We start from the raw sequence: 27,214 nt of genomic DNA, 5'->3' as shown, positions 1-27,214 counted from the left end.
ATAATCAGCAGCAGGACGTGGAAGCGCCGATGCGATCTCTTGCGCGTGAGCTCTCTCATAAATGAACCGAAACTCGGCGGCTAGGCCTACTGCCTCACAGACATGAGAAATAAATAGAAATCTTAAAATGCATTTTAAACAAAATTCAAAACAAAATGATAAAATTTTAGGCTACAGTAGCCTAGTAGTCAGGTTTGCCGATGTGCGTTACTGTTTATTTATTTATTTTTATCCCTGTGCGCCAATCGGAAACGGACTTCACTGCTGATATTCTGGGGATACAACATAGCCAATAGGCTATAGCCTACTAGGGACTTTAGCCTTTAAAATATCTTTGCTGCATTGGATCAGTCTCCTTTCTAGAACAGCCAAGAGCTTTCTAGCCTCGCGGCAGCAGCGCCTTGCATCGCTCAGACCTTAAAACAGTCAGCGCCGCGGATGCGGTTTTGAAAATGTATCAAAAAACGTTGGTGCGGACAGATGAGTTTTGTGATGCGGTTGCGGATTAAATAATAATAGCCCATCCGCGCATCTCTAATACAAATGGAATGCTATTATGTGTCATGGAACATTGCGCTCCCCAACTCGCGAAAGGTCGGATTTGCTCCATATTTTGATAAGTTTTGTTTAGAAAACCTTGAATCCATGTAGGCTAATATCATTAGACATAATCCATATCATTAGAATCAATGAATCCATGTCATTAGACACAACGAATCCATGTCATTAGACACAACGTGCACACATGTGCAGGCCAATGTTTTTTTTGTTTTTGTTTTTTTGCGGTGACGACGGTGACAAGCTCAGACCCGCGGTTGGAGTCACGTGACCGCGGTATTGCGGTAATGCGGTAACCGTCCCAGCCCTACTTACAGTACATTTAAAACATCAACTAATATGACATTAAAATTTGATACCAATGACTAGGACTATATGCCTAATTTTTTGAGTAGAAGTCACACAAGATTAGTAAAAGAAGCTGCTTTAACTAGGCCTACTCGATTATGACTTTATAGTTATACACATGTAATATATAATGTGTAATTTGTAATGTTTACCTTTGCCTTCATTGAGCTAACATGCTAATATGCAGAAATATGGGCCAATTACACTCTGTTATTGTAATTTATTATGACACTGATACTACTGCAAAGATGGGTGTTAATGGGTAATATATGGACAAAAGAATGATGATAGGCATGTCTTACTTTGGGCAGACATGTGAATGGCAGATGCAGATGGCACATGAGTGAATGTGCACTTAAGTAGATGTGATTTATTTTGTAGACCAATTTAAAAAATAGCATTTTCTACGTGGACAATTGTACTGATGCTTATAAGTTTGCACCAGCTCGCTAATAAAGCTGCACTGCACAGTGTGTTAATGTTGACCAATCTGAACTTACTGAATGTTAATTAGCTGTTGGCCTCAAAGTAGGAGGAGCTCCAAATCACACCTACTGATGAAGTAGACCAATAGCAGTAAGAAGGTGTTAGCAGCCGGTAAAAAGTTTTTGCCCTGGCAAGCTGTTAATGACCACACAACTACAAAAGACTTTCTTTTTGGCCAGATTATGTTTTAATAACGTCATACCTGTCCATTCTTTCAGTATGTAGGAAGTGTGCTTAGAGCCTTTAAAGCAATATTTCGCAAAAAATGAAAATTCTGTCATTATTTACTCACCCTCAGGTCATTGCAAACCCATATGTTTTTGTTTTTTAATGTGGGACAGTGCAGAACTCTGAATTTTACACAGTTCTTTTTCATACAGTGACATTTCATAGTGATCATGTCTGTCAAAAAAGGACAAAAAAAATACTGTGTAATGTATGTTAGGAGCCATGCAAGAACAAATGGCATTTTGGCCATGATGATGTTAATCAATGCACCATTTTAGAATCTGTACATGAATTTGAGCTAGACATAAACTATGGCAGAGATGAAGATTATTAATAATAAAAAGTTATGAATATTAATTTTAAAAAGCATTTAAAGGCATATTTTTTTAATTTGCATTTGGGTTATATGTATGTATGTATGTATGTATGTATGTATGTATGTTTAATTGTTTATTTAATTTAAATTAATATTTCACTTTGTATTAAATAATTTAATTGAATATGTATTTTAATTTTGTTTTAGTTATTTCTATTTTTTATATACTTGATTTGATTAAAATAATATTTATTTTAATGCAGTCACTTTCTTTGACTTTTAATTTCTGATATGTGAAGCACTTTGTGCTGCACTTGATGTATGAAAGGCGCTATACAAATAAAATGTGTTATTATCATTATTATTATCATTATTTAAAGTATTGTATTGCTTCAAATACTTTTAATATAACGCACAAGTCATACAGACCACTTCTACAATGTTTTATGGTGTTTTTTTTTCATCTCTTTTGGAGCTTGATAAACATAGTCACTATGGACTGTCTATGTATGGAAAAGAGCTGTCTTAAGATCATTCAAAATGTCCCTTTTGGTGTTACACAGGGGCTGGGGAGGCTTTAGAATGGCATGAGGGTGAGTAGCCTAAATAATGACAGAAATACAATTTTGGGGTTCGTTATGCCCTTAAGAAAGAAACGATTACATACATATACACAGGTACAAACAAGCACACTTACTTCTCACAATGAGGTTGACGGTTCTTCTTGCAGGGTTTCCGACATTATTGACGGCGGTGCAGTTGTAGACACCAGCATCATCAGGAATGACGGACCAGAGAGTGAGGGACCCCCCTCGTATCACGGACCTCCGCGGGAGAGACCCAGGATACCGCGACCAGGTCACTGTAGGTGTGGGGAAGCCTGCCGTTACCTCGCAGGAGAGCGTGACGTCTTGGCCTGGGTCCACCACATACGTCTCGTTCACAGACAGCTTCAGCGCAGGGGGTGCTGGGAATGAAAATGATTGAAATAAAACTGGCATAATTCAAGTCTGATGACCTCCTGATGGTTGTTTGTCTAGATAGAACCAGGAAGGCTAATTTAGGAGCAAAACAGTCCGTGGTTAACACTTTTTGCTCTATAACAATACACAAACATACTTTTAACATGTATTTTGAATCCATTGTGTGCTTTTAAAATGTTTATGAAGTTGCTAACAAATTTAGAAATGTATAAAAGCACTTGCATAAATTTTTCTGTTAAAACTTTTGTATTATTTGAGCTGTAAAGTTGTTTAAACTGTAATTTTTACAGTCGTTTTAGAGTGTATGGGTTTGTTGACATTACATCGCCATGGTAATGAAGTTGTAAAATTGGCGATGACTTAACACAGAAAAGGTTTGTAAATTATTTTATCACACTAAAATCATGTATCTTTTATATCTTTTGGCTATCATTTTGAAAAAGTTTTTTTAATATAATTTGTTTTTTAAATGTCCCCATTCATTTCTATTGTAAGTGCCTCACTGTTACATACATTTGTGCTTTTTTAAAAGCAAATGCTGTCGATTGAGTTTAACTTTTATTGAACCCGGAACATTCCTGTAAGTACAGACCTTATTTTATTCATCAATTAAAAAAAAAAAAAAAATGCTATTCGAAAAACCCATTGGAAATTACTGAGGGAAACCAATGCTTCAAAATGTGTATTTTCTTATTAGTTATAAGAATACAAAGTGAACATGTCTGTAGAGTTCAGTGTTGGGAGAGACAGCTCTATTTATATGAGGAGTGCAGGTGGTCTTGTTTCAACATGAACAACTCAAAGCTAAAAGTGATTTGACATGTCAAGAGGATCAATATTATAATTAATCAATACCAAAATTTCATTAAAATCACCTCTTCCTTGCTTGTGGGATTAGAACCGACAGTGATTCTCAGCATGACACATAACTCTCATCACATGGCAGACTCCTTACAGTAACTACTTCACTGATTTCTTATTTCAAAGCCAATGTGTGCTGTCAGCTGATTTGTCCACCCTGCACTTGCTGAGCATGTAAGACAAGATCATTAAAACCCTAGACATTTCCCTGAGCATAAACTCTTCAACTGGGTTAACCTGACGGAAACATGTCCATGTCACATTTCCCCCAAAATCAAAATAAATAATAGAAATGACAATTAACCACATGTGTAACATGGTAATTTTTACTGTATTATGGTTAAAAAAAAAAGGTAAATTATGTAAATTAAATCAGCATATATGATAGCCAATAAAACTAATTCAAGTGTGATGATTGAACTGAACATAAACCTTGATTTAAAATTCCATTTAATATTTTTTGCGTTGTGACATTATTTTTACAACACTTAACCCCACTCCCCAATACACAGTAAGGGGCTATTCAGACCTAGCACATTCTTGCTCTAAAAAAAGCAAGACCCAACACCATTAATAGTGCAGAACGCAAGTTTTTTGAGACATCTATACAGACATGGGGCTACACAACAAGTGGCCAAACACTTACGACAACTGTTTTACTGTAAATTACGTGTATTTAATATAAATAAAATCAAATAGATTTGATACAAATGACAGAAAATGCTGCATTTTTCTCCCAGAAGACCAAACAAATAAAAATTAATCCAGAAATGTATTTCACACTGAGACTAGCACATTAAAAAAAATAACACTGTGTCCTTTTCCAAATTTGTCTAATAAAGCAGGTGATTATTGCAGTGTTGATTATTACAGTGTACTGTTCCTCTAATATGACAATCAAAAACTGCTCTTTCACAATGTTTTCATAACAATTAAGCACTTTTCCGCCCCCCCCAAAAATGTATTATTCACAACTGTGCTATAAACATCACTCCATCTGTGTTCATTATTTCTGCATTCTAGGGCTGTCATAAATGAGCATGACAAGACTGCTGTTAAGTGTCATAAATGTATTAGTTAAAAATAAATGACTTAAATTAGAAAGGAGAACACCTGCCAATATTCTTTTTTCTAACCTCAAATTAATTGTTACTGGCAAAGTGTTGCTAATAACGAGTATAACATACTTTGAGCCCTGAATAGCTTTGTTAACGAATCTTTCATCCAGTGTATGTGAGCCCAATTTAATTCAAGAGTCCCTTTTAAATAATACCTTACAAAAGAGCATCACAACTGGTTTGATACAACATAGCTATTTTGGCAGATCCAAACAGAAGAGCTTTCAGTAATTATTTTATTCCTCAGTAGTGTTCAATTGTTCCAACACAAACAGACAACACTGTGAACAGCTCTACATTTCAGGGTCAACATGCTGCAAGGATACTGACCTATATTTCTCAAAGTATTCTTCCATACAGCCAGAGATGTGTTGCTCTGAAATATATTATACCCTTCGGAGAGACAGAGAGTTCTTATATGGCTGAGACCTACATTCATTCACTCAGGGGGTGGTTTAAATTTTCTGTCCCACAAGTGCCACAATCCAGGATTATCCCCCAAAATAGGAGATTGTTGTCTCGAAGAGTAAATCTCAAGAAACCTGTCAAGAACATGTCTGGGTTACATTTCACGCCGAAATTGAAAGAAAGAAGTGAAAAGAAAGACAAGTAAATTTGTATAATGCTTTTCAAAACATAAATAATTGTAAAGCAGCATTACAGAAAACAATGCAGTGATGTATCCAGTGTGCAACCCGAAGGCGAATATGGCAATAAAAGAAACTCCACACGATGTTTAGGTCACAATTTGACATTACTGTATTCGCATTACCATAATGCAAGAAATAAATACAAATATTGCTACATTGTCTTTAACTGTAATGTAAATTTTTGTATTAATATTGTATTTCAAAGGAGTCTTTAATTTATTTGTATATATTTCTATATTTCATTTATAACTTTATGTGTTTTTAATCTACTAAAGTTTTTGTTTAGTTTTAGAATCGACATCAAGAATGATGGGAATTATAAAACATTATTGTAATTGTTGTGTAATTATTGTAATAATGTATATAATGTGTGTGTGTATATATATATATATATATATATATATATATATATATATATATATATATATATATACAATTAAAAAGTAAAATGCCTGGAAGTTTTACAGTAATGACAATTTGTAGGAAAAAATTTGCTTAATTTTCATGAAAATAATCTTAATGTAAAATCTCTTTATGATCCTAAAATGAGCTTCATTTTCTTTAAGCAAAAATTATATATTATTTAAATGGTAAAAGATCTATACACTGTGGTAGTATTTGTATGTCTGTAATGTATGATGATTGAACAAATTTTTTAAGTGTCTTATTTATCATAGCACAGCCTTTTCTTTATTATTTTAAATAAGAATCATTGCCCGGTATGTTAATGCACTAATTTTCAAAGCACTGCCAAAAAGGCCACGGCTCTGAGAAGTATTTATACATTATAGTAGTATTTGTTGTACTGTATGTAAGTTATAATGATTTAAATACAAATAAAAAACAGCAAAATGTAATTTTTTCTGTAAAACATAATTTTTTAAGAAATATTGAAATATTGAGAATAAACAAACTCGCATACATTATGGTAGTACTTCTTGTACTGTCAGAAATGTATGACGATGTATGTAAAAACATTGTATTACAGTATTTTTAATACAAATAAACAAATATGTCAGGATGTGGCAATCTATGGTCCCAAAATAAGTTTAATTGTCTTTATTGTCTTATTTTTGTTTTCGTTTGCATTTAGGGTGAAATGTACATAGGCCTACAACATGCTTTTTGTGCGAGCCCAAAATGTATACTTTTATACATCATCAACTCTATAGATCACACAACAGCGCACACAATGACAAACACTGCAATAATGAATTGTACTAAAGCGTTAACACACACACACACAGGCTTGTAGATACAAACTGCAGTCTGTGTGCATGTTCTGTTAAACCACTCTCACTGAAGTGCATCTGATCCAAGACCGGCCTGAACACTTTCCTAATCTCTTGTGATTTACATGTGCTGCAATGTCATGTCTGTATACAGAGGCAGTAGATAAAGTCATCCGGATGGCCTCATTGTCACATGCGCCAGACTGTAGGAGATTAAGGCTTCTGTACTGCCAACAACTCAACAAGCTCTCAGCTCTCTGCCTTTTGGCACATTTAAGCATCTTATTTGTTCTACAAATAAAAGAGAGATCACAGAGACAGTGAAAAAAGAGAGAGAAAGAGAGAGTCTGAGCAGGAGAGAATTTATCACTTCAATTTCCCAGAGAGATACGAGGGGGACGATACAGGATCGGTCCGCAGCTGTCTCAGGATAATGGGACTGGTGTGTTTTACTTGAGTTTACGCTGTTTTTACAAACCACTGCATTTCTGTACTCAACAAAGACAACAGAGACAAATATATAAAGAGGACATTTCAGTTGATCATGAGGGATGAAGGGTAAGAAATCTAGTGACAAAAGCATAGGGAGTCTGGAAACATGTCTAGAATGGTAGAATCAGACTTAATGCTAAAACATACTCTATGCAAGTACGTGGACACAGAACTTCAAGCTAAACAAGCTTGATTTCATACGTAGTTGCATTCCAAAATGTGTCAGGCCACAGTTAATAACACCTCATAATGCGTTGCATTCTCAATGTTGCCACAAGTGTTAGCAGCAAATGGAGGCAGCAAACGGTAGCAGCAAATGGAGGATATAGTCCCAAAAAATACCTATACTTTTGAAACTAAATGTTTAACTAAATGTTTAGTTTAGTTCAGTTAACTAAATGTTTAACAAGTACATATGGGCATGGTGTTTGGGTGTCCACACACAGTACATTTGGCCATGTGGTGTAACTTAGAAAACATACTGTATATGTTTGGTAAGAGTGCATGAAGGTATTTAGGCTGCAACAAGCACTGCCAAACCATCTACATTTACATTTACATTTATGCATTTGGCAGATGCTTTTATCCAAAGCGACTTACAGTACAATTATTACAGGGACAATCCCCCCGGAGCAACCTGGAGTTAAGTGCCTTGCTCACGGACACAATGGTGGTGGCTGTGGGGATCAAACCAGCAACCTTCTGATTTACAGTTATGTGCTTTAGCCCATTACGCCACCACCATCTATAATCGTAAAGCCATTTCTCCATCTTTTTTAAACGATGTCACTTTCGGGATTGTTTATCGACTTCAGTGTCACATCCGTCAATCACATCCGTCAATCAATGATGGCTTCACCACTGGAAAAATGATATTACGCAACAGAATGGTACATTAACAAGGCTATCGAATCCATGCTGCTGTGGCAACAGATGAAAAGTAATTAGTGCTCAGCAATGTTAGACATGACAATAAAATTATTAAAGCAATTTATCCTGTCTGATTTAATGATGCCTGTCTCAATTAGTGCTGTTAAATAAATCCGATCTGCATGGCAATGAACCCCCAATAAGTTTGTATTTTTTATTTTATTGTTCCAGAAAAGAGGTTGATTTTGATTGTGTAAACATGCATATCTGCTTATTAAAGGAATAGTTCACCAAGCAATGAATGTCATCATTTACTCAACCTAATCTGAATGCTGTTATTTTCTCAGTGGAACATGGGTTTAAAACAACATGATGTGAGTAAATGATGACAGAACTTTCATTCTTTGCTGAACTACTCGTTTAACAAGCAAAGAAGCAAATGTCCTCTCCCAAGGGGAAACACACATCCACACACAGCCCATTCATCCTCATTACACCTGATGGTACATTAACACTGTGTATTGATGGTAAGAGATGGCAGGGGTGTGTGTGCTGTTACTGTGAGACACAGACTGATCAATAGCAGATACATATACCCTAACCCTCTAAAAGCTCTGCATATGGGACAATTTAAATTCTGTTTTCCTATGATCAGTTCATAGTTGTGTTTTATGCACAAAGATTAGACCTTCTTATAAAGGAGAAGGTTGTGGGGTTGTGATCATTGTTTGACACAGGATCAGATCCAAATGCTATACTTACATGGGAGTGCACTAGACTACATTGATAAAGTGACATTTTTGAGGCTTTTACTTCTTGATCAGAGAGATACAGCAAAGAGGGGACAGACAGTTATTGAGGAGATCAATGCCATGGTATCAGACACGTCATGTTGCAGATTAGATTCAAGCCCACATCACCCACCTCAGCTTCAGAATTCAGAATGTAAAGAGCATTGCTACGACTGGTTTATAATGGTTTATTACTCTTACTATTTCTACCTTACCTATCCACAATTTTCCTGACTAACTGCTGAGTGCCACCATGATTATTCGGATTGCCTCTGGACTGTTTTCTGGTTTTGGTATCCATAAGAAGAAATGTAAAAACTACCAATACAAGCGTCCCAGATGGAGAACAACAACAATTTATAGTTTTAGTTGGACTAAAAACAAGTTCAGGCTTAACTTGTGCAGTTGTTGGCTATTATAAAAACTCAATGTAGTTAATGATATCAACTGTACTAAGATTGCAATGATACCACTTTTTCACTCCCGATCCGATTCCGAAATATGTTATTCTTATTAGGGTCCAAGGTGCATCTGTTCTGTTTCTTCTTCTTCTTCTTATCATAGTAATAATAATAATTATTATTATTATTAATATTATTATGGCTGTGAGTCTATGGAAGCCTTATGAATGGTTTGGAGGAAAGTTATGAAATTTGGCACACTGATAGGGGCATGACTAGCCCTTATACAAAATTTGGTGTCTCTAGAACACACTCCATAGCACCACCACCAGTACAAAATTTCACTTTTGTGCATAACTTTTGAACCATTTGTTCTAAAAACAGAATAATTTTTATTCTGATTACTCTCCTCATGCAGATTCTAATGGACCCCTTACATTAAAACTCATTACAGTGGCCTCAATCTTGAATTATAATATAAATTGTTTTTTTGCTTCTTATCTTTCAAATTCTGTCCAATTATCCCCATTTTTTTTCTCAGATGATCTTCAGACTGAGCTGAACAAAAGTTATCAAAATCTTTTTGATTTAGGCAACCATTATACAATTATGCTATAACTCATCAATCATATTTCAGCGAAATTAACAAGGTCGGCATAAGACAGGAAGTGAGGCTGTATTTCTGCTATACTTTGTCCTATAGAACCAAAACTTGGTATGCTTCATTAGGACCATAATCAGAGGGTACCTACAAAGTTTGATGATAGCGCCACCTATGGGTAAAAAATTGCCATTTTTGCTTGGAACTTTTGAATACTTTGTCCTAGAATTATGAGGTTGGTGTCTATGGATTCCTTAGGTCAAGGGGATTTCAACAATACCAGTTTTAATGATATTTGCCATATCAGGTTTTCACCATTTCTTTTATGTATCTTTTGAATGCCTTATCAGATTTGAAAGAAAATTGGTGTGCATGATCAACATCATGTTCTGAGAGTACTTACGTGGTTTGGAGACTGGGGCAATGTTGTACAGTGGTTAGTGTGGTGTATCTGTATGTTGTGGAAATAGAAAGGACATAGGTTTGAGCCCAGCTTGAGGCAAAGAGTTAACCACTGAACATGTACAATATACATCATAACCACTTTATGCTTTCTTCTAGTTGTATTTAGTGTGGGACTTTCTGCTCTTTAAAGAAAAATGCTCTTATCATTAATGAAGTTTAAATGTTCAGTTTGCATCCAGAGCACTAATCTTAACTGAGAAGTTTAAAGTGGCAAGGTGGCTCAGTTGGTAGCACTGTTGCTTCTCTTTTAATGGATGGATATCCTTTGACGTTTTCATGACACTTTGTTATTCTTCAGACATGTCAGCTGAGTGACATAATGTTTAAAATGATTTCCCACTACATGACAAATTATGTGTTTGAATCATGCCTAGCATATTTTTAAAATGTCACCTCTGTTGAGCATGCGGTTAGCCTGGTGGTATGATGGCTTACTGGCTAGCACTATTGGTTCTCATCATGAGAGAACTTGGTTCAAATCCTGGCTCCTTCCTCCCAAATTTCAGCAAACCCTGTGACCCTACATAGGTTAACAGGCTATAGAAAATTGATGGATGGATGTCCTCTGAAGTTTTCATGACTCTTTGGTAATATTCAGACATGGCAAATGAGTGATATAATGTGTAAAACAATGACAAGCTTGTAGTATATTACTTGGAAGAATCCTGCGGCATCAGGTCTGAGTCTTTCATTTATGATGTTGAGGAATTACAGGGGCTTCTCTGTGTCTTAGTTTTAATAACTTGGAAGGAAATATCAACGTAGCTCCTGGATTCAATTAATTTTGCGTAGAAATCTACCAAAATCAGGTGTAAATGGTAGAGGCCTAAAAAGAGTCCATAAAATCTGCTCTGTGGAGTGTCAACCATCATCTGAACAAAGGAAACTTTTCAGGATAGCACATGCCTTCAGGAATCAGGAAATTTCATGTTTTGTAACTAGCACGTTGAATATTCATGAAAGTATGTCATACTTTCGTTGCGTTTTATTTTGCATATCTTAAATGCTAATGAAGGTTATTTGCTAATATTCCTTAGCGATTTTGTTATATAAAAGTTAATAATTAAGCATTGCCCTTTTTTGAGGGGGAAACAGAAATCTTCGCACACAATGGGCCATAAATTAATTATCTTGAGGGGAGGACAGAAATGACAATGGGACTTTAGGGTGTGTCCAACCTCAACTCAACAAAACCTACCTGCCTAGGACCAACTTTGTCTTCTGTTGGCTCTTGCTCTTCTCTTAGCCCTTCTTTGGCTGGCTTCGCTTCGGCACCACTCGGCAAATAGACAAAGAACCAAAGCAACGCAATGAAATGCAAGTACACCTCTAAAGACTTTTGCTAGAAAGAGCTGGTGTTTTATTTAAACACGTTGGGTAACCTGATTGCAAAACTAGGTATAATACATTATGGTTCTCTGGGCTTGGCCTATAGACACCATAAAGTTTTATTTTCTCAGTTGCAGATAATTTCCATTCACCTTCTATTACAGTTCACTCACCAACATGTTTTATATTTGTCTGTGTGTGTTAGTTGATGTTGTAGATTAGAAATAAAGTATTTTTGGTATTCAAAGAGGATTTTGATAATGTAGTATATTTTGATAAATAATCTCATCAATTTAATCTTAAAGGTCTATGCTCCATGCTCGAACAATATTACAACATATTTGTGATATTATTTTCGATGGCCATGAGAATAGTTTTACTCTAAAGAGTTAACAGAGTTATCAGCATGGCCGAGTGATCAGACGTACACCTTAATTCTTTCAGTATTCCCAACATTAATCATAATTCCCTTCTTGAATTCCTCATATATCAATTGTGAGCAGATACAATGAGCCTGTTGTATTACATATTTAATGGTGGATACGTTTTATTCAGATCTCTAATCTGATCATTTATCATTCATCCTTCATATATTGGTGGTTGAATGTGGCCAATATTCCAAAACGAATTAACATATAATTTCTTACATATTATTGGTGATGAATGCTGGCAGTTGTAATTATACCCAACAACAAGTCGCTAATTTCCTACACTCTACATCACATGATCTGTGTTTGAATCGTTCCTAGAGTAGTTTTTAAAATGTTACCTCTGTTGAGCTTTAACATACATGCGATTTATACTTTATGTCACTGAGTAATTGATTGATTGATTGAATTGATTTTTTAACTACATTTTCTCAAAAAGAATATTTTGTTAGTTAACTCCAAAATGTAGTGTGGCATGATGGCACAGTGGATAGAATTGTTGGTTTTTAACAATACATTCTCTGGTTTGAATCCTGGCTCACCCTCTCTCAGTGTCCCTACACAGCATAAGATTTTTGTTTTTTGTTTTTTTTGCAGAAACTGCATTTTCTAAAGATTTTAAAAGGAGACTCCAAATTTTAGATGAGATGGCTCAGTGGATAGCACAGTTGTGTCTCAGCAGAGACTGTCACTGGTTCAATTCCTGGCTCACAAATTCCAACAGACCCAGTGGCCTGGCATAGGATGAGAGGCTATAGAAAACTGATTGATGGATGGATATTGTGTTTAAACAATGGCCCAATACATCACAAGATCTTTGGTTGAATAATGCAGAGTGTAGTTTTAGAAATATTTCCTCTGTTGAGTTTTGAGTCCTTATGTTTTGATAATACATGAAATGTAGACCTTGCTTCACTTACTCAAATTTTGCTTGGCCACATAATCTTGCTTGTAGCTACATTTAGGGGTTCAAGCCCGAAGTGCTGAAACCCTATTGTAATTGTAAGAATTTTTAAAACTGATTGTGCTGATCGTAAAAACGGACACAAAAAAACCATGTCCGCCAACATTCAATCAAATTTCATCAGCTAATAACATCAAATCTGAATGGCCGACCGTTACGAAACTTGAGATATTTGTAGACAGTGGTAGAATGAGGCCGAGTACCAAGTTGTATGAAAATCGGCAACAAGATGGCGCTATAACAAGGACATTTATATTTTCACCAATAACTCCGCAACCGAGTTGAATAATCTCAAAGTCCTTTTTTTCTGTTATTCCTTGCACCAAGACCTCCAAAATGTACATCTTAATTTTATGGCATTTAATAAAATGTTTCCGCTATTTAAATTTTCTAAAAAAGCTACTTTTTCTAACTTCTCCAAGGCTGTATAACCCATTCTAATGCAAATTAGTGTGTGTCTACTATGAACCCTCCTGAGAAAAAGTTATTAAAAAAAATTTTAAAAATGTATTTGTTGAAGCGTTGCGGAGATATAAGCCAACGAATTGGTCAGCTGTCCTCCAGTTTGTTTGTATTGACCAATATCTACCAAACAAAAAGGCCAAATGTGACGAAACTTGATACACATGTACAACAGCACATTTTGAGTCTGCATACAAAATTGCAAAAACAGTTGCCTATAAACAAACTAAAAACAACAACAAAAAAAATGCTAATAACTCCGCAACTGTATTATCAATGAAGTTGAAAATATGTATGCTTCTTGAAGGGGCCAAATGCTTACATATTCTACAATATGACTCAGACAAATAAAAAATCATGGCCACCAGCAGCCAATCATATTTCAGCAAAATGGCTGTATAAATGGTGTGTAAATTATTGTATATTATGCAATGTTATCTGCCATTGTAAACTACATCTAGGACTCCCTAGGTCAATAATTATCAAAGAAAAGTTGAAATTTAGATATTTATTTAGTTATTTAGGGGTTGCATTTATCATGTGGGTTTGACCAAGTGTATCCAAAAGCCTATAATTCCTAAAATAAATATTCAAACTTCTAAAACCTTTTTGGATATTGGATGCTTTGTGGCTTTATAACAGTTAAAAAGTTAAAAAATTGACCACCATAACATTTATCCTGTTTCAAGATTGTTGAACAAAATACATCAGTCATATTTAACACCAGTTTGCAAATTCAGCAACATACAATGTAAATATACATATACAAATACATTCATTTTTTGCATACTTTGAAAGTTGATTCATTCCTGCTAGCGGCTATATTTATTATTGTTATTTTTATTGACTTTTAGAATTGTATAATACAAAAGTAATTTATTTCATTTGTGCACCTTTCAATTTAAAACCCTCTGGCTTTTATTTTGACAGTTGAAACACTCAAGGAAGTCCTGTAAGTGTCTGTATGTGGACTAGTTCACAGAATAGAGACATTCCCAGTACATGTTATAAGCGAACCAAACTACTGAACATATACATCTGAGATGTTGTTAGTGTAGAGCGCTTACATTTTGCGCGCCGCCCTGAGAGCTCGATACCAGCCTGCACGTGATATGTATGTGTGTAAAAAGAGCCGCACCATTCACTAATGTGCTGCGCATGCATACTATATATTTACTGCACACAGCCTACAAAGCTATCGCATGTCTTCAAGTGGCTTGAATGTTGAAATACTTTTCAAAAGTATATCCACAAGACATAAACAATACGTGCGTTAATATTATTTTAGTGTGATAAAATCACTAACCTTTTCTGCGTGACGTTAAAGCCAATTTTATAACTTTATTGCCATGATGATGTATTGTCAACACACCCAAAAATGACTGTAAAAATTATGATATAAACAACTTTCTACCTGTTTTAACAGAATAATTCATGTAAGTGGTTTTATAAAATGATAAGCTTCACATTTCTGCATTTAAACCCTGCAAAAAAATGGCCCCCATTCACTCCCATATTAAGTGCCTCACTGTAACCCAGATTTTTGCTTTTGTTTAAAGAAAAGGAGGGACAAGTCAAAAATAATTTGTGGTAATCAACAATATGCCACAAATGATGTCAATTGAGCTTAACTTGAATTGAAAATTCCTGAATATTCCTTTAATTTCTTTTATAGGTATTTTTAAGTATATTCGTTTTAAATCATGAACTAAAACAACCAGATGAATCACAACAATACAAACTTTCATTTGAGCATAAAAGATTTTGAAATTTGGACAAAAAGTAAAAGGTAAAAAGACTGTGTACTTAACATCATGAGGGATTGAACTACAATCCTACGAAAAATAGAAAAATACAAAACTATTGATGTAAATTATAGAATCAAAATATTTTTATTTTATCGCTAACGATCCAGAGACATACACGAATATAACTAGTTTGAGAGTGTAGGGAGACAGACTCAGGTCTCTTTTGACACACTTTGTTCACCGTGATTCTCTAATTGGTGGATCGTGTCCTTACAGGCACAAAATCTCCAGGAAAGTCAGCACACTGTTGCTCCCCAAAAAATAAATTAGCTCACCACAGAAATAAATGTGACATTTCGAGCTACATGCTCTTCATCAGACAAATTTGACACTCACCAACACACCCAAATATACACTCACCTAAAGGATTATTAGGAACACCTGTTCAATTTCTCATTAATGCAATTATCTAATCAACCAATCACATGGCAGTTGCGTCAATGCATTTAGGGGTGTGGTCCTGGTCAAGACAATCTCCTGAACTCCAAACTGAATGTCAGAATGGGAAAGAAAGGTGATTTAAGCAATTCTGAGCGTGGCATGGTTGTTGGTGCCAGACGGGCCAGTCTGAGTATTTCACAATCTGCTCAGTTACTGGGATTTTCACGCACAACCATTTCTAGGGTTTACAAAGAATGGTGTGAAAAGGGAAAAACATCCAGTATGCGGCAGTCCTGTGGGCAAAAATGCCTTGTTGATGCTAGAGGTCAGAGGAGAATGGGCCGACTGATTCAAGCTGATAGAAGAGCAACTTTGCCTGAAATAACCACTCGTTACAACCGAGGTATGCAGCAAAGCATTTGTGAAGCCACAACACGCACAACCTTGAGGCGGATGGGCTACAACAGCAGAAGACCCCACCAGGTACCACTCATCTCCACTACAAATAGGAAAAAGAGGCTACAATTTGCAAGAGCTCACCAAAATTGGACAGTTGAAGACTGGAAAAATGTTGCCTGGTCTGATGAGTCTCGATTTCTGTTGAGACATTCAGATGGTAGAGTCAGAATTTGGTGTAAACAGAATGAGAACATGGATCCATCATGACTTGTTACCACTGTGCAGGCTGGTGGTGGTGGTGTAATGGTGTGGGGGATGTTTTCTTGGCACACTTTAGGCCCCTTAGTGCCAATTGGGCATCGTTTAAATGCCACGGCCTACCTGAGCATTGTTTCTGACCATGTCCATCCCTTTATGGCCACCATGTACCCATCCTCTGATGGCTACTTCCAGCAGGATAATGCACCATGTCACAAAGCTCGAATCATTTCAAATTGGTTTCTTGAACATGACAGTGAGTTCACTGTACTAAAATGGCCCCCACAGTCACCAGATCTCAACCCAATAGAGCATCTTTGGGATGTGGTGGAACGGGAGCTTCGTGCCCTAGATGTGCATCCCACAAATCTCCATCAACTGCAAGATGCTATCCTATCAATATGGGCCAACATTTCTAAAGAATGCTTTCAGCACCTTGTTGAATCAATGCCACGTAGAATTAAGGCAGTTCTGAAGGCGAAAGGGGGTCAAACACAGTATTAGTATGGTGTTCCTAATAATCCTTTAGGTGTGTGTATATCTGTGCATACCAATCAAGAAATCACATGACAGCATCACATGACAACATCACAAGACCCTAAAAAAAAACCTGAATATAAATAAACAACCATACATAAAGCATAAATATTACCATTCATTTCTTTAAATCAATGATATAATGGCTAAAACATCAGGTTAAACCACCATCATACTACCATGTAAACACTAGAAACAGGTAAACTCAAATGTCAGAGTTAGCTCAAATAATAAGACAACTAATCACAAATCCTATAGAATCTTAACATCTTACTGTACCCACAGTATTACAAAAGAGTTCAGATCTGAGTCAAAGGAAGTGACGTATATCAAAGTCTTCATTAAGGCCTCTAGGTGATAAATTATTACGACTAAATACCCAGAATGCCTCTATTTTAAGTAATTGTGTATAACATCACCCGATTTCCGATGTGGATTAACAAATTCAATGCCAATATATCTAAGAGAAGAAACTTGATGATGTGCTGAAGTGAAATGTGTCGCCACAGAACTCTTTGGATCGTGATTTCTAATAGAACTTCTATGTTCTGAAATTCTAGTCTTAAGAGATCTACGTGTCTTACCAATGTAAGATAAACCACAGGGACACCGGAGCATATATATCATGTTTGTAGTCTTGCACGATATCACACCCTTAATCCTAAATGACTTTCCTGTATGAGGATGGGAAAAACATTTTTGTTTTGTAAGTAAAGTTGCACAGCTGGCAGCTACCACACCGATAGTTACCAGAAGGTACCTCACTTAAAAAAAGAGAAGTAGCCATAGTTGGTGTTTCGGTCATGACCCAGCCTTCATGACCATACGTGAGGGTAGGAACAAAAATTGACCGGTAGATCGTTAGGTTAGGTTGTCTAGCCCTAACTACCAGATCATGCAGATTGGGGGGTCTTTTATACGAGGGGAACAGTTAAACAACTAATATACCAATGTTTCTTCAGAATAAATTCTAAATTTGTTTGGCGAGAGGAGAATAATGTATATAACAACTAACCCTTGTATCTTTAGATTTTGAAGTTCTTTTATTACGGCACTCACGTTGGGACATATGTTTGAAACGATTAGCTGGTGACATAATCCACTCTTCAGCATAAGACCTCTACCTGAACGGCTGTATCCAGTCAGAAGCTTGAAGTTTGTAATCGTGATCTGAACTACAGATCCTTCGAATTCGATTAAACTGAGAAATGAGAAGTGACCGTTTAAAAGGGACAGGTGATTTGAAAATATAATTGCTGTCAGTAGGTTTTTGATATAGACTCATTAGTCCATTTTGGCCACTAATCACATAAACATCCAGAAAAATCATTTTCTGTTGGTGAAACTCCATTGTGAACTTCAAATACTGTTAGCATTCACAAATGAGTAAAATTCCAACGGTTGTGATTCAGTACCACTCCAAATGAAAAATATGTCATTGCTATACCTTTTCCACACCTTAATGAACCGAAAGAAGGGGTTATATGACTGATTGAATATGACTCTCTGTTCTAACAAGCCACAAAACAAAGAGGCAAAACTCGGAGCCATCTTAGAACCCAAACTCACTCCAGATATTGGTAAATAGAAGTTAGAGCCAAAAAGAAAATTGTTGTATGGGATAGGGATATGTGTCAGAAAGCAGTGAAGCCGTAAAAGAGACAAAGAGAGAGAGTCACACGAGTCAGAGTCACCAAAGAAACCAGGATGGAGAGATAGGACATTCGCCGTCTGCATTGCCATGGGGACAAGGCTTGTGCAGTTAAGCCCAACCAATTACTGCCAGCTAATGGCTCAAAGAGGCAGCGACAGAGAAACAGTAACACAGCTAACTAACGTTTAACCAACCCTGCACATCCTAACAGACAGAAAATGAACCCTACAGCAATAGCACATGTTAAGTGGCGCACATTAACCCACAAAGCATTAATTAACGTATATCCAATGTGAGACATTCACCCCCACAATTTGAGCTACAAACCAACCATTTGCATTCAACCCATCCAGTAATCACAGATACGCTAAAGAGAGCGCCTAGTGAGATTACAAAACCACTTCAGAGTAACACACAAACACGCACTGTAAAAACAATCTGCCCATCAGAGATGAGTGTGTATCCACAAACTGTAATTAACTGAGTGGATATAGTTTGAGATATTTTTACCCCCACATTGACATACTGTAATTTGTCTGGGCCTTTTATATGGGAGTTTTTTGTTAGCAATTAGACTCACTATTCTCAATAGTGAGTCTAATTATTGTATATTCTTATTATGACAATACGGTATATTCAATATTTATTTATTCCAATGGAATCTAATGTTAGTATGTTGCAAAGCTAATCACACAAAAATATTGGGGAAATAAATTTCTAGTATGATTTTTAGCAATACTTCATAGCATAGAGATCTTCAACAGGAGGTCAGTGTTAGAACTGGTGGAACTGGTGGGGGTCAGTCGCTTATTAATATATATCGAAAAATCATGACAACATGAAAAATATGTTAAACATAAACAAGTTTAGAACGTAACTTCAAATCAAGAGTTTAGTTAAAGTTAAACTTTTGCTAAATTATTTTTTGCCATTAAAATATATCAAAATGTATTAATTAAAATTCAAATATAATTCATACAATATATCTACAGTACATCAATGTAAACAATTAATGATTATTTTAATGACTTTGCAATGTAAGCATAATAACGAAGTATGTACATACATTAATACAGTACTATACGAGTTATTATAGGCTTGGCTTAAAATGCAACACTCAATTTTACACAATATTTACTGTAATAAGGAGATCCTGCTCTGTTTGTCTCTTTACAAAGGGATCTTTGACTTGATAAAGGTTTTAGAGAACCCTGCTTTTCAAGAAAGGCTATTTCTAGCATTTTTCTGGGCATTTTCTCAACGGTTCGCTTGTCACCGTATACATTGCAATGCATTCTGAAATTATCTTCTCAACAAGGGATTCACTAAAAAAATATTTTAAGATTTTAGGATTTACGCATTTCAATTCTATAACAAATTCCATCAAATTGAATAGCATAATCTTTATCAAATAGATTAATCATTATTAGGAGGTTGGGGACATTGAACCGGAGTGGGCAATGTTCAAAGCTTCCATTGCCGAAGCCGCGGTGGAGAGCTGCGGCCTAAAGGTTTTAGATGCCTCAACGGGTGGTAACCCTCGAACACCGTGGTGGACACTGGTGGTCAGGGAAGCCGTCCGACTGAAGAAAGAGGCCTTCCGGGATTTGTTGTCCCGGAGGTCTCCGGAGGCAGTTGCAAGGTACCTACAGGCCCGAAGGGCTGCGGCCTCGGCCGTGAGGGAGGCAAAGCAGTGGGTGTGGGAAAAGTTCGGAGAAGCCATGGAGAAGGACTTTCGGTCCACACCAAAGTGCTTCTGGAGAACCGTCCGCCACCTTAGGAGGGGGAAATGGGGAACCATCCAAGCTGTATACAGCAAAGATGGGACGCTGTTGACCTCAACCGAGGAGGTTATTGGGCGGTGGAAGGAACACTTTGAAGAACTCCTAAATCCCAACACACCCTCTATGCTAGAGGCAGAGCTGGAGGATGATGGGGGATCAGATTCTATTTCCCTGGGGGAGGTCACTGAGGTAGTCAAACAACTCCACAGTGGCAAAGCCCCGGGGATTGATGAGATCCGACCAGAAATGCTGAAAGCCTTGGATGTGGAGGGGTGTCATGGATGACACGCCTCTTCAACATTAGCGTGGAAATCTGGGACAGTGCCTAAGGAGTGGCAGAGCGGGGTGGTGGTTCCCCTCTTCAAAAGGGGGATCAGAGAGTGTGTGCCAACTACAGGGGTATCACACTTCTCAGCCTCCCTGGTAAAGTTTACTCGAAGGTGCTGGAGAGGAGGGTTCGGCCGATTGTCGAACCTCGGATTGAAGAGGAACAATGCGGTTTTAGTCCTGGCCGTGGAGCGACGGACCAGATCTTTACTCTGCAAGGATCCTGGAGGGGGCCTGGGAGTATGCCCATCTGGTCTACATGTGTTTTGTGGATCTGGAGAAGGCGTATGACCGGGTCCCCGGGAGAGACTGTGGGAGGTGCTGCTTGAGAGTACGGGGTGGGGGGTCCCTTCTTAGGGCGATCCAATCCCTGTACGTCCAAAGCGAGAGCTGTGTCCGGGTCCTCGGCACAAAGTCGAGTTCATTCCATGTGGGGTTGGTCTCCGCCAAGGCTGTGCTTTGTCACCAATCCTGTTTGTGATATTCATGGACAGGATATCGAGGCGTAGTCGGGGTGGGGAAGGTGTGCGGTTCGGTGGGCTGGGGATCTCATCGCTGCTTTTTGCAGATGATGTTGTCTTCATGTCATCATCGGTCCGTGACCTTCAGCTCTCACTTGATACGCTTGGCAGTCGAGTGTGAAGCAGCTGGGATGAGGATTAGCACCTCTAAATCTGAGGCCATGGTTCTCAGCAGGAAACCGATGGAGTGCGTACTCCAGGTAGGGAAGGAGGTATTGCCCCAAGTGAAGGAGTTCAAGTACCTCGGGGTCTTGTTCACGAGTGAGGGACCATGGAGGCGGGAGGTTGGCCGGAGAATCGGGGCAGCGGGAGCGGTATTGCACTCGCTCTATCGCACTGTTGTCACGAAAAGAGAGCTGAGCCGAAAGGCAAAGCTCTCGATCTACCGGTCAATTTTTGTTCCTACCCTCACGTATGGTCATGAAGGCTGGGTCATGACCGAAAGAACTAGGTCGCGAGTACAAGCGGCCGAAATGGGCTTCCTCAGAAGGGTGGTGGGCTTCTCCCTTAGAGATAGGGTGAGGAGCTCAGTCATCCGTGAGGAGCTCGGAGTAGAGCCGCTGCTACTTTACGTGGAAAGGAGTCAGTTGAGGTGGTTTGGGCATCTGGTAAGGATGCCCCCTGGCCGCCTCCCTAGGGAGGTGTTTCAGGCACGTCCAGCTGGGAGGAGGCCTCGGGGAAGACCCAGGATTAGGTGGAGAGATTACATCTCCAAACTGGCCTGGGAACGCCTCGGGGTCCCCCAGTCAGAGCTGGTTAATGTGGCTCGGGATAGGGAAGTTTGGGGCCCCCTGCTGGAGCAGCTGCCCTCGCGACCCGACTTCGGATAAGCGGTTGAAGATGGATGGATGGATGGATGGATGGATTAATCATTATAAAAAAATATTTAATATTTAAATAAAAAATATATATATTTTAAAGGGGTCATGACATGCATTTATATATATATATATATACTTATGTTTCTTGAGGTTCACTTACAATATTAGTATTTTGTATTTTATTTTGCAGGGCTACAGAAGTGATAAGGTAAAGTAGGCATTGATGTGTTGTTGTGGAGGTGGTCAGATGCAAATGTCCACAACAGTGTGACATATCAATGTGGAGGAAGTAGAGAATGAGTCATTTTAGCAGCATGGTTTCAACAAATGCTCTTTTTCAGTAAGGAAGTCTTGAGTTCTTAAACTTACAATATGTTTTTAATGGTACAATGACTACTTATATGTTAAAAGAAGGAACATTTGATTTCTCATGTCATCACCCCTTGAAGTTTTATTAATGTAATTTTTATATGAAATTTATAAATGCATAAATCTTAATCATAGGTAAAACATTGTTTGAGTGTTCATGTGATGCTGCCTTTCACTAATTTATGCTGAATTTGACTTAAACAAAGAACCTCATAAGGGGCCATTCCCACCCAGCTAGATGCAGCTAGTCTCGAGACTTGTTTTAACAGTTGAAGTACTTTTTAACTTGGCAAACCGTTCAAAAAAATATGACGCTCCTGCGTAAATTGCAGAGAGGGGCAAAAACCCAGAAAGACGTGGCACAATGGTCAAAAACATCTGTTTAGTGCATGTTTACAAAGAAAAACAACTGAAAAACAGTGTGAATTCCATGAATTGAAAGTGTTTGGTGTAAACAGCCCCTAAAGCAGCATTCATCTGGAAGAGTCCTAGTGTTTTGAGTGGACCTATGATGTCTTAAAAAGCTGCCTAGGTAGGCAGCTCACTAGGTGTTTGGAACAGAGTTTATGCTTGTGTGCTTTTCTTTCAAATCGTTTCTTTTTATTTATTTTTTTGCAACTACTAATGTGTATACTGACAGCTCATCATACGCTAGAGGAATTTAGCCAAGAGGAAAAAACAGAAACAGTGAAAGAGAAAACTAATTTAAGAGGGGGTTCACTTCTTTCTCTGAATAATATCCATCTCTCTCTCTCTCTCTCTCTCTCTCTCTCTCTCTCTCTCTCTCTCTCTCTTCATATCTATCTCTATGTATCTCTCTCTCTTTCTCCTCCAAACCTTCTACAGCTCTCTTCATTCCATCTAAGCAATTATCCAATTAAAGCTTCATTTGTGTGTGAGTGTTATGGGATTGAGTTATCTCAGCAGTTTCCTGTTGAACAATCTGCGCAGATGGTGCCTGTACGTCTACATGAAAGATTAAATAAATAAACATATAATGAGACATGAAATACTGACATAATAACAAAAGTAAAAGCCCTTTTTTTAATCTCTTTTTAACCACATTCAAGAAGCAGCTTCATTGGGCCGCAAGATTTTAGTAAATATGGACTTACATTTTGATCTGTTTCTCACCCAAAGTGATAGTTTCACATAGTTTCACATACCACTTAAATCACATGGATTTATTTTATGTTGCCTTTACGTGTTTTTTTGGGCTTGAGCGTTTTGGACAACGTTGACTTGTATTGTATGAAAAAAAAAACATCTCGCACTTTCTTTAAAATATCTCATATAAAATTCATATGGGTTTGGAATGGCATGAGGGTGAGTAAATGATTTTTTTTAGTGAACTTCTCCTTTCAAGGAGGCCATTCTCTCCAAGCTTAGACTGATGTTCACAGAAGTGTGTGGTGACCATTGCAGTTTGGAGTTACGCGTCACTATCGACTTTTAATTTAAAACGCAGCATCAAATCCTCGGCAGAGGCGCAGTCTCCTTCAGTCGACCATCCGAACAAACAAACTTCTCAAACTTCAGCCCAGCAGCAAGTATCTAATGCATGTTCCTTCTGCTGTCTCCAATTTCATCTCATGCTCCCTTCCTGCTCTTCTGTTCAGAGGAAAGAAAATGAAAATCAACAGAAAAAACAAATCAGTGTTTTGTTCTTTCGACGGCGAGCTACGTGAGTACGCAAGCCGTGCGCTCCTGCCACACGGAAAACAAATTCCAATTTGCAGCAGTGTGTTGTTTCTCCACAGGGCAAGACACCAATGGGGCACAGTGTAGTGTGTGTGTGTGTGTGTGTGTGTGTGTGTGTGTGTGTGTGTGTGTGTGTGTGTGTGTGTCTTCTGATATTGTCACTACAGACTCACTCATCTCTCTTGACTATTTCACACCTGCCTTTCTAGTGGAGAGAGCAGAAAGTGAGAAAAATCAACAGTCTCTCAAATTCATCACAGAGAGAGAGGCAAGGGAATTAAACATACAGAGACAGACAGAAGGGAACTTATGGGCTACTTTTAGATTTTCTCGGCAAGCTCTGAAGTCGTTTCTTGTACATGAATTCATAATGTCGCTAATTTGAACACGAACAAACATGTTTTTTTACATGACTAATTCATAAAGGGCTTCTCTGAGCATTGTAGTCGGTTTTCAATTGTTTGAGCACAGATTTTCCTTTTCCCTGCCAGTGACAGATATATTTTTGCCTTTGTTGTGAATTTAGTTGATTATGGATTACACAAAGAATTCGTTTTGAAGATGCAGAACTTGGATTGTAAGGAAAGGCTTTCATGAAGCTCTAGCATGAAATATCATCTTTGGATGTTCTCGTTACTCTATGTAATGTTTTAAAAACATATGAAAAATATATGTTGGGGATATTGGGGTTACTAAAAATAAATCTAGGTCTATTTTTTTAAGCACACAGTCTAGCAACATCTTTGAGAAGTCGACTCAACCATTGGAATCTATTTCGAATGTACTAAATGTGTTAATTAACTTAACCAGTGCTTAGCACACTATCTTCACCATTACAAAAGATTCACAAGAGAATTTCATTACCAGCTTCTGGCACCTGTGCAAAGATGAATGGATGGACAGAGTGATGGATGGATGGATGGATGGATGGATGGATGGATGGATGGATGGATGGATGGATGGATGGATGGACGGAGTGATGGATGGATGGATGGACGGAGTGATGGATGGATGGATGGATGGATGAATGGACGATGGATGGATGGATGGATGAATGGACGGATAGATGGATGGATGGATGAATGGACGGATAGATGGATGGATGGATGAATGGACGGATGGATGAATGGATGGATGGATGACTGGACAGATGGATGGGTGGATGGATGGATGGATAGATGAATGGATGGATGAATGAAGGAATGAATGAATGGATGGATGGATGGATGTACGGATGGATGGATGGATGGATGGATGGATGGATGGATGGATGGATGGATGGATGAATGGACGGATGGATGACCGGACAGATGGATGGGTGGATGGATGGATGAATGGATAGATGAATGGATGGATGAATGAAGGAATGAATGAATGAATGGATGAATGGATGGATGTACGGATGGATGGATGGATGGATGGATGGATGGATGGATGGATGGATGGATGGATGGATGGATGGATGGATGGATGGATGGATGGAATAAGACAAAAGAACTGATAAACATATTCTAAAACAAATGATACTCTTGAATTGAAAGATACATGTTGAGATCTGGGAAAATAACGTTACACGTTACTGTTGCTTGATTTTTCAGGGAAAATCTCTCTGCTGGTCTGACAGACACATATGATAAGCAGAACAGTGAAAGAAATAACGCAAAAAATTAAAAAGGGTGAGAAGTGAAGATGTAATCATAGAAAGGTCAACATACAACCCAAAGGAAAAGAAACAGAAAAGAAAGCGAAAGAGAGATTTGAGGAGACAAGGCTGTTCCTCCCACAGCTGAGGAGTTTTCCAAGATTGTCATAAACTATTTCAAGTCCACATGGAGCAAGATCTCAAGATCAATACTGTACATCACAAACTATTTATCAAAAGAGTAAAAGCTTATTTGAAATTACTGGCATGGCATAATTAACATTATTAATATTCATGAGCGAAGCATTTGCAATTTCATGACATCACAGCATTTCGGTGACAGCCCCAAATGTCCCTTGATTAAAGTGAACATGATACAGTGTTCGCAACCCATTTTTTATCTGTAATATTAATTTCTGCGAGAAACTGGATATTTAATAAGGCAAGATTTGATTTTATCCTTCAGGAATTGATTGAAAATAATCATGAAAAGGGAAAGTCTTTTCAAAAGCTGAGCAAGTTACTACATTTTGATGAAAGACTATGAAAACCAATGAATTGTGCACAATAAGAGCAGAAACGTTTATTTTGCATTTATTTTGACTTTAAAGGAGTAGTTCACCCAAAAATTCTTGAACTTGAAATGAACTACTCTCTTGCACTAATGAACTTCCAACGGACGTCAAGATTTTCACTGAAAAATTAAAAAAATTTGATTTCTCATCAAAACTATTGTATGCCTTCAAAAGACTTGGAATATGATGCACGAGATGAATGGACTATTTAATGACACTTTTTGATCCTGTTTTAAGCTTTAAAGTGAGTCACTATCAATTGCCATTGTATTAAAAAGATGGACCCTGATATTCATTAAAACATCTGCCTTTGTGTTCCCCAAATAAGAGAAAGTCATGTGGGTTTGGAATGACATTAGGGTGAGCAAATCATTACAAAATGTTCATTTTTGGGTGAACTATTCCTTTAAATGGGAGGTTCTATTGATGTCATTACATGAAAAATGATTTTTAAAGAGATTGAAGATGGAGAATGTGTTTAATAGTGCAGAAGATCTCACTTGTTGCGTTGGTGAGTCGAAAGGTGACTGAGCTGTCTGGAATATCACACACATTCCGTACGGACACCTGGCAGGTGTAATTAGCAAAATCCTGAGGACGAAGATTTTTCAGTTTCAGCACCTTTGTCTCACCCTGCAAACAAACACACACATATTTGCATGATAAACATAGCACGCAGGGAACATTTTACAAAATGATATATTTGTCATTCCCTAGAAGTAGTGCAATTTGTACTTTTGCATTTTATTTTTGATAATTTTATTAGAGAAGATTTCTGCTGAACTTAATTTTTTAAAATAGGACATAAAATTATCCCCCACAGGACCAAAACAAATCCAGAAATAAAGGGACCA

The 27,214-nt window shown here is 37.5% G+C and overlaps 1 protein-coding gene across 1 annotated transcript in view; it reads right to left on the bottom strand.

Annotated features, from left to right (window-relative positions):
* Positions 1–27,214, bottom strand: part of LOC127617821 (MAM domain-containing glycosylphosphatidylinositol anchor protein 1-like) — a 220,963-nt gene that overhangs the window by 62,758 nt on the left and 130,991 nt on the right. Inside the window, exons 6-7 of the mRNA XM_052089915.1 lie at positions 26,861–26,993; positions 2,634–2,903 (exon numbers count right to left, since the gene is read on the bottom strand). Coding sequence (XP_051945875.1) covers positions 2,634–2,903; positions 26,861–26,993 — 403 coding nt within the window. The remainder of the gene's footprint in view (positions 1–2,633; positions 2,904–26,860; positions 26,994–27,214) is intronic.

This window comes from Xyrauchen texanus, chromosome 24 (genome assembly GCF_025860055.1).
Source record: "Xyrauchen texanus isolate HMW12.3.18 chromosome 24, RBS_HiC_50CHRs, whole genome shotgun sequence".
Taxonomy (NCBI): Eukaryota; Metazoa; Chordata; class Actinopteri; order Cypriniformes; family Catostomidae; genus Xyrauchen; species Xyrauchen texanus.
The sequence above is the reverse complement of the archived record's forward strand: the minus strand, read 5'-3'. Positions and strand labels throughout refer to the sequence as shown.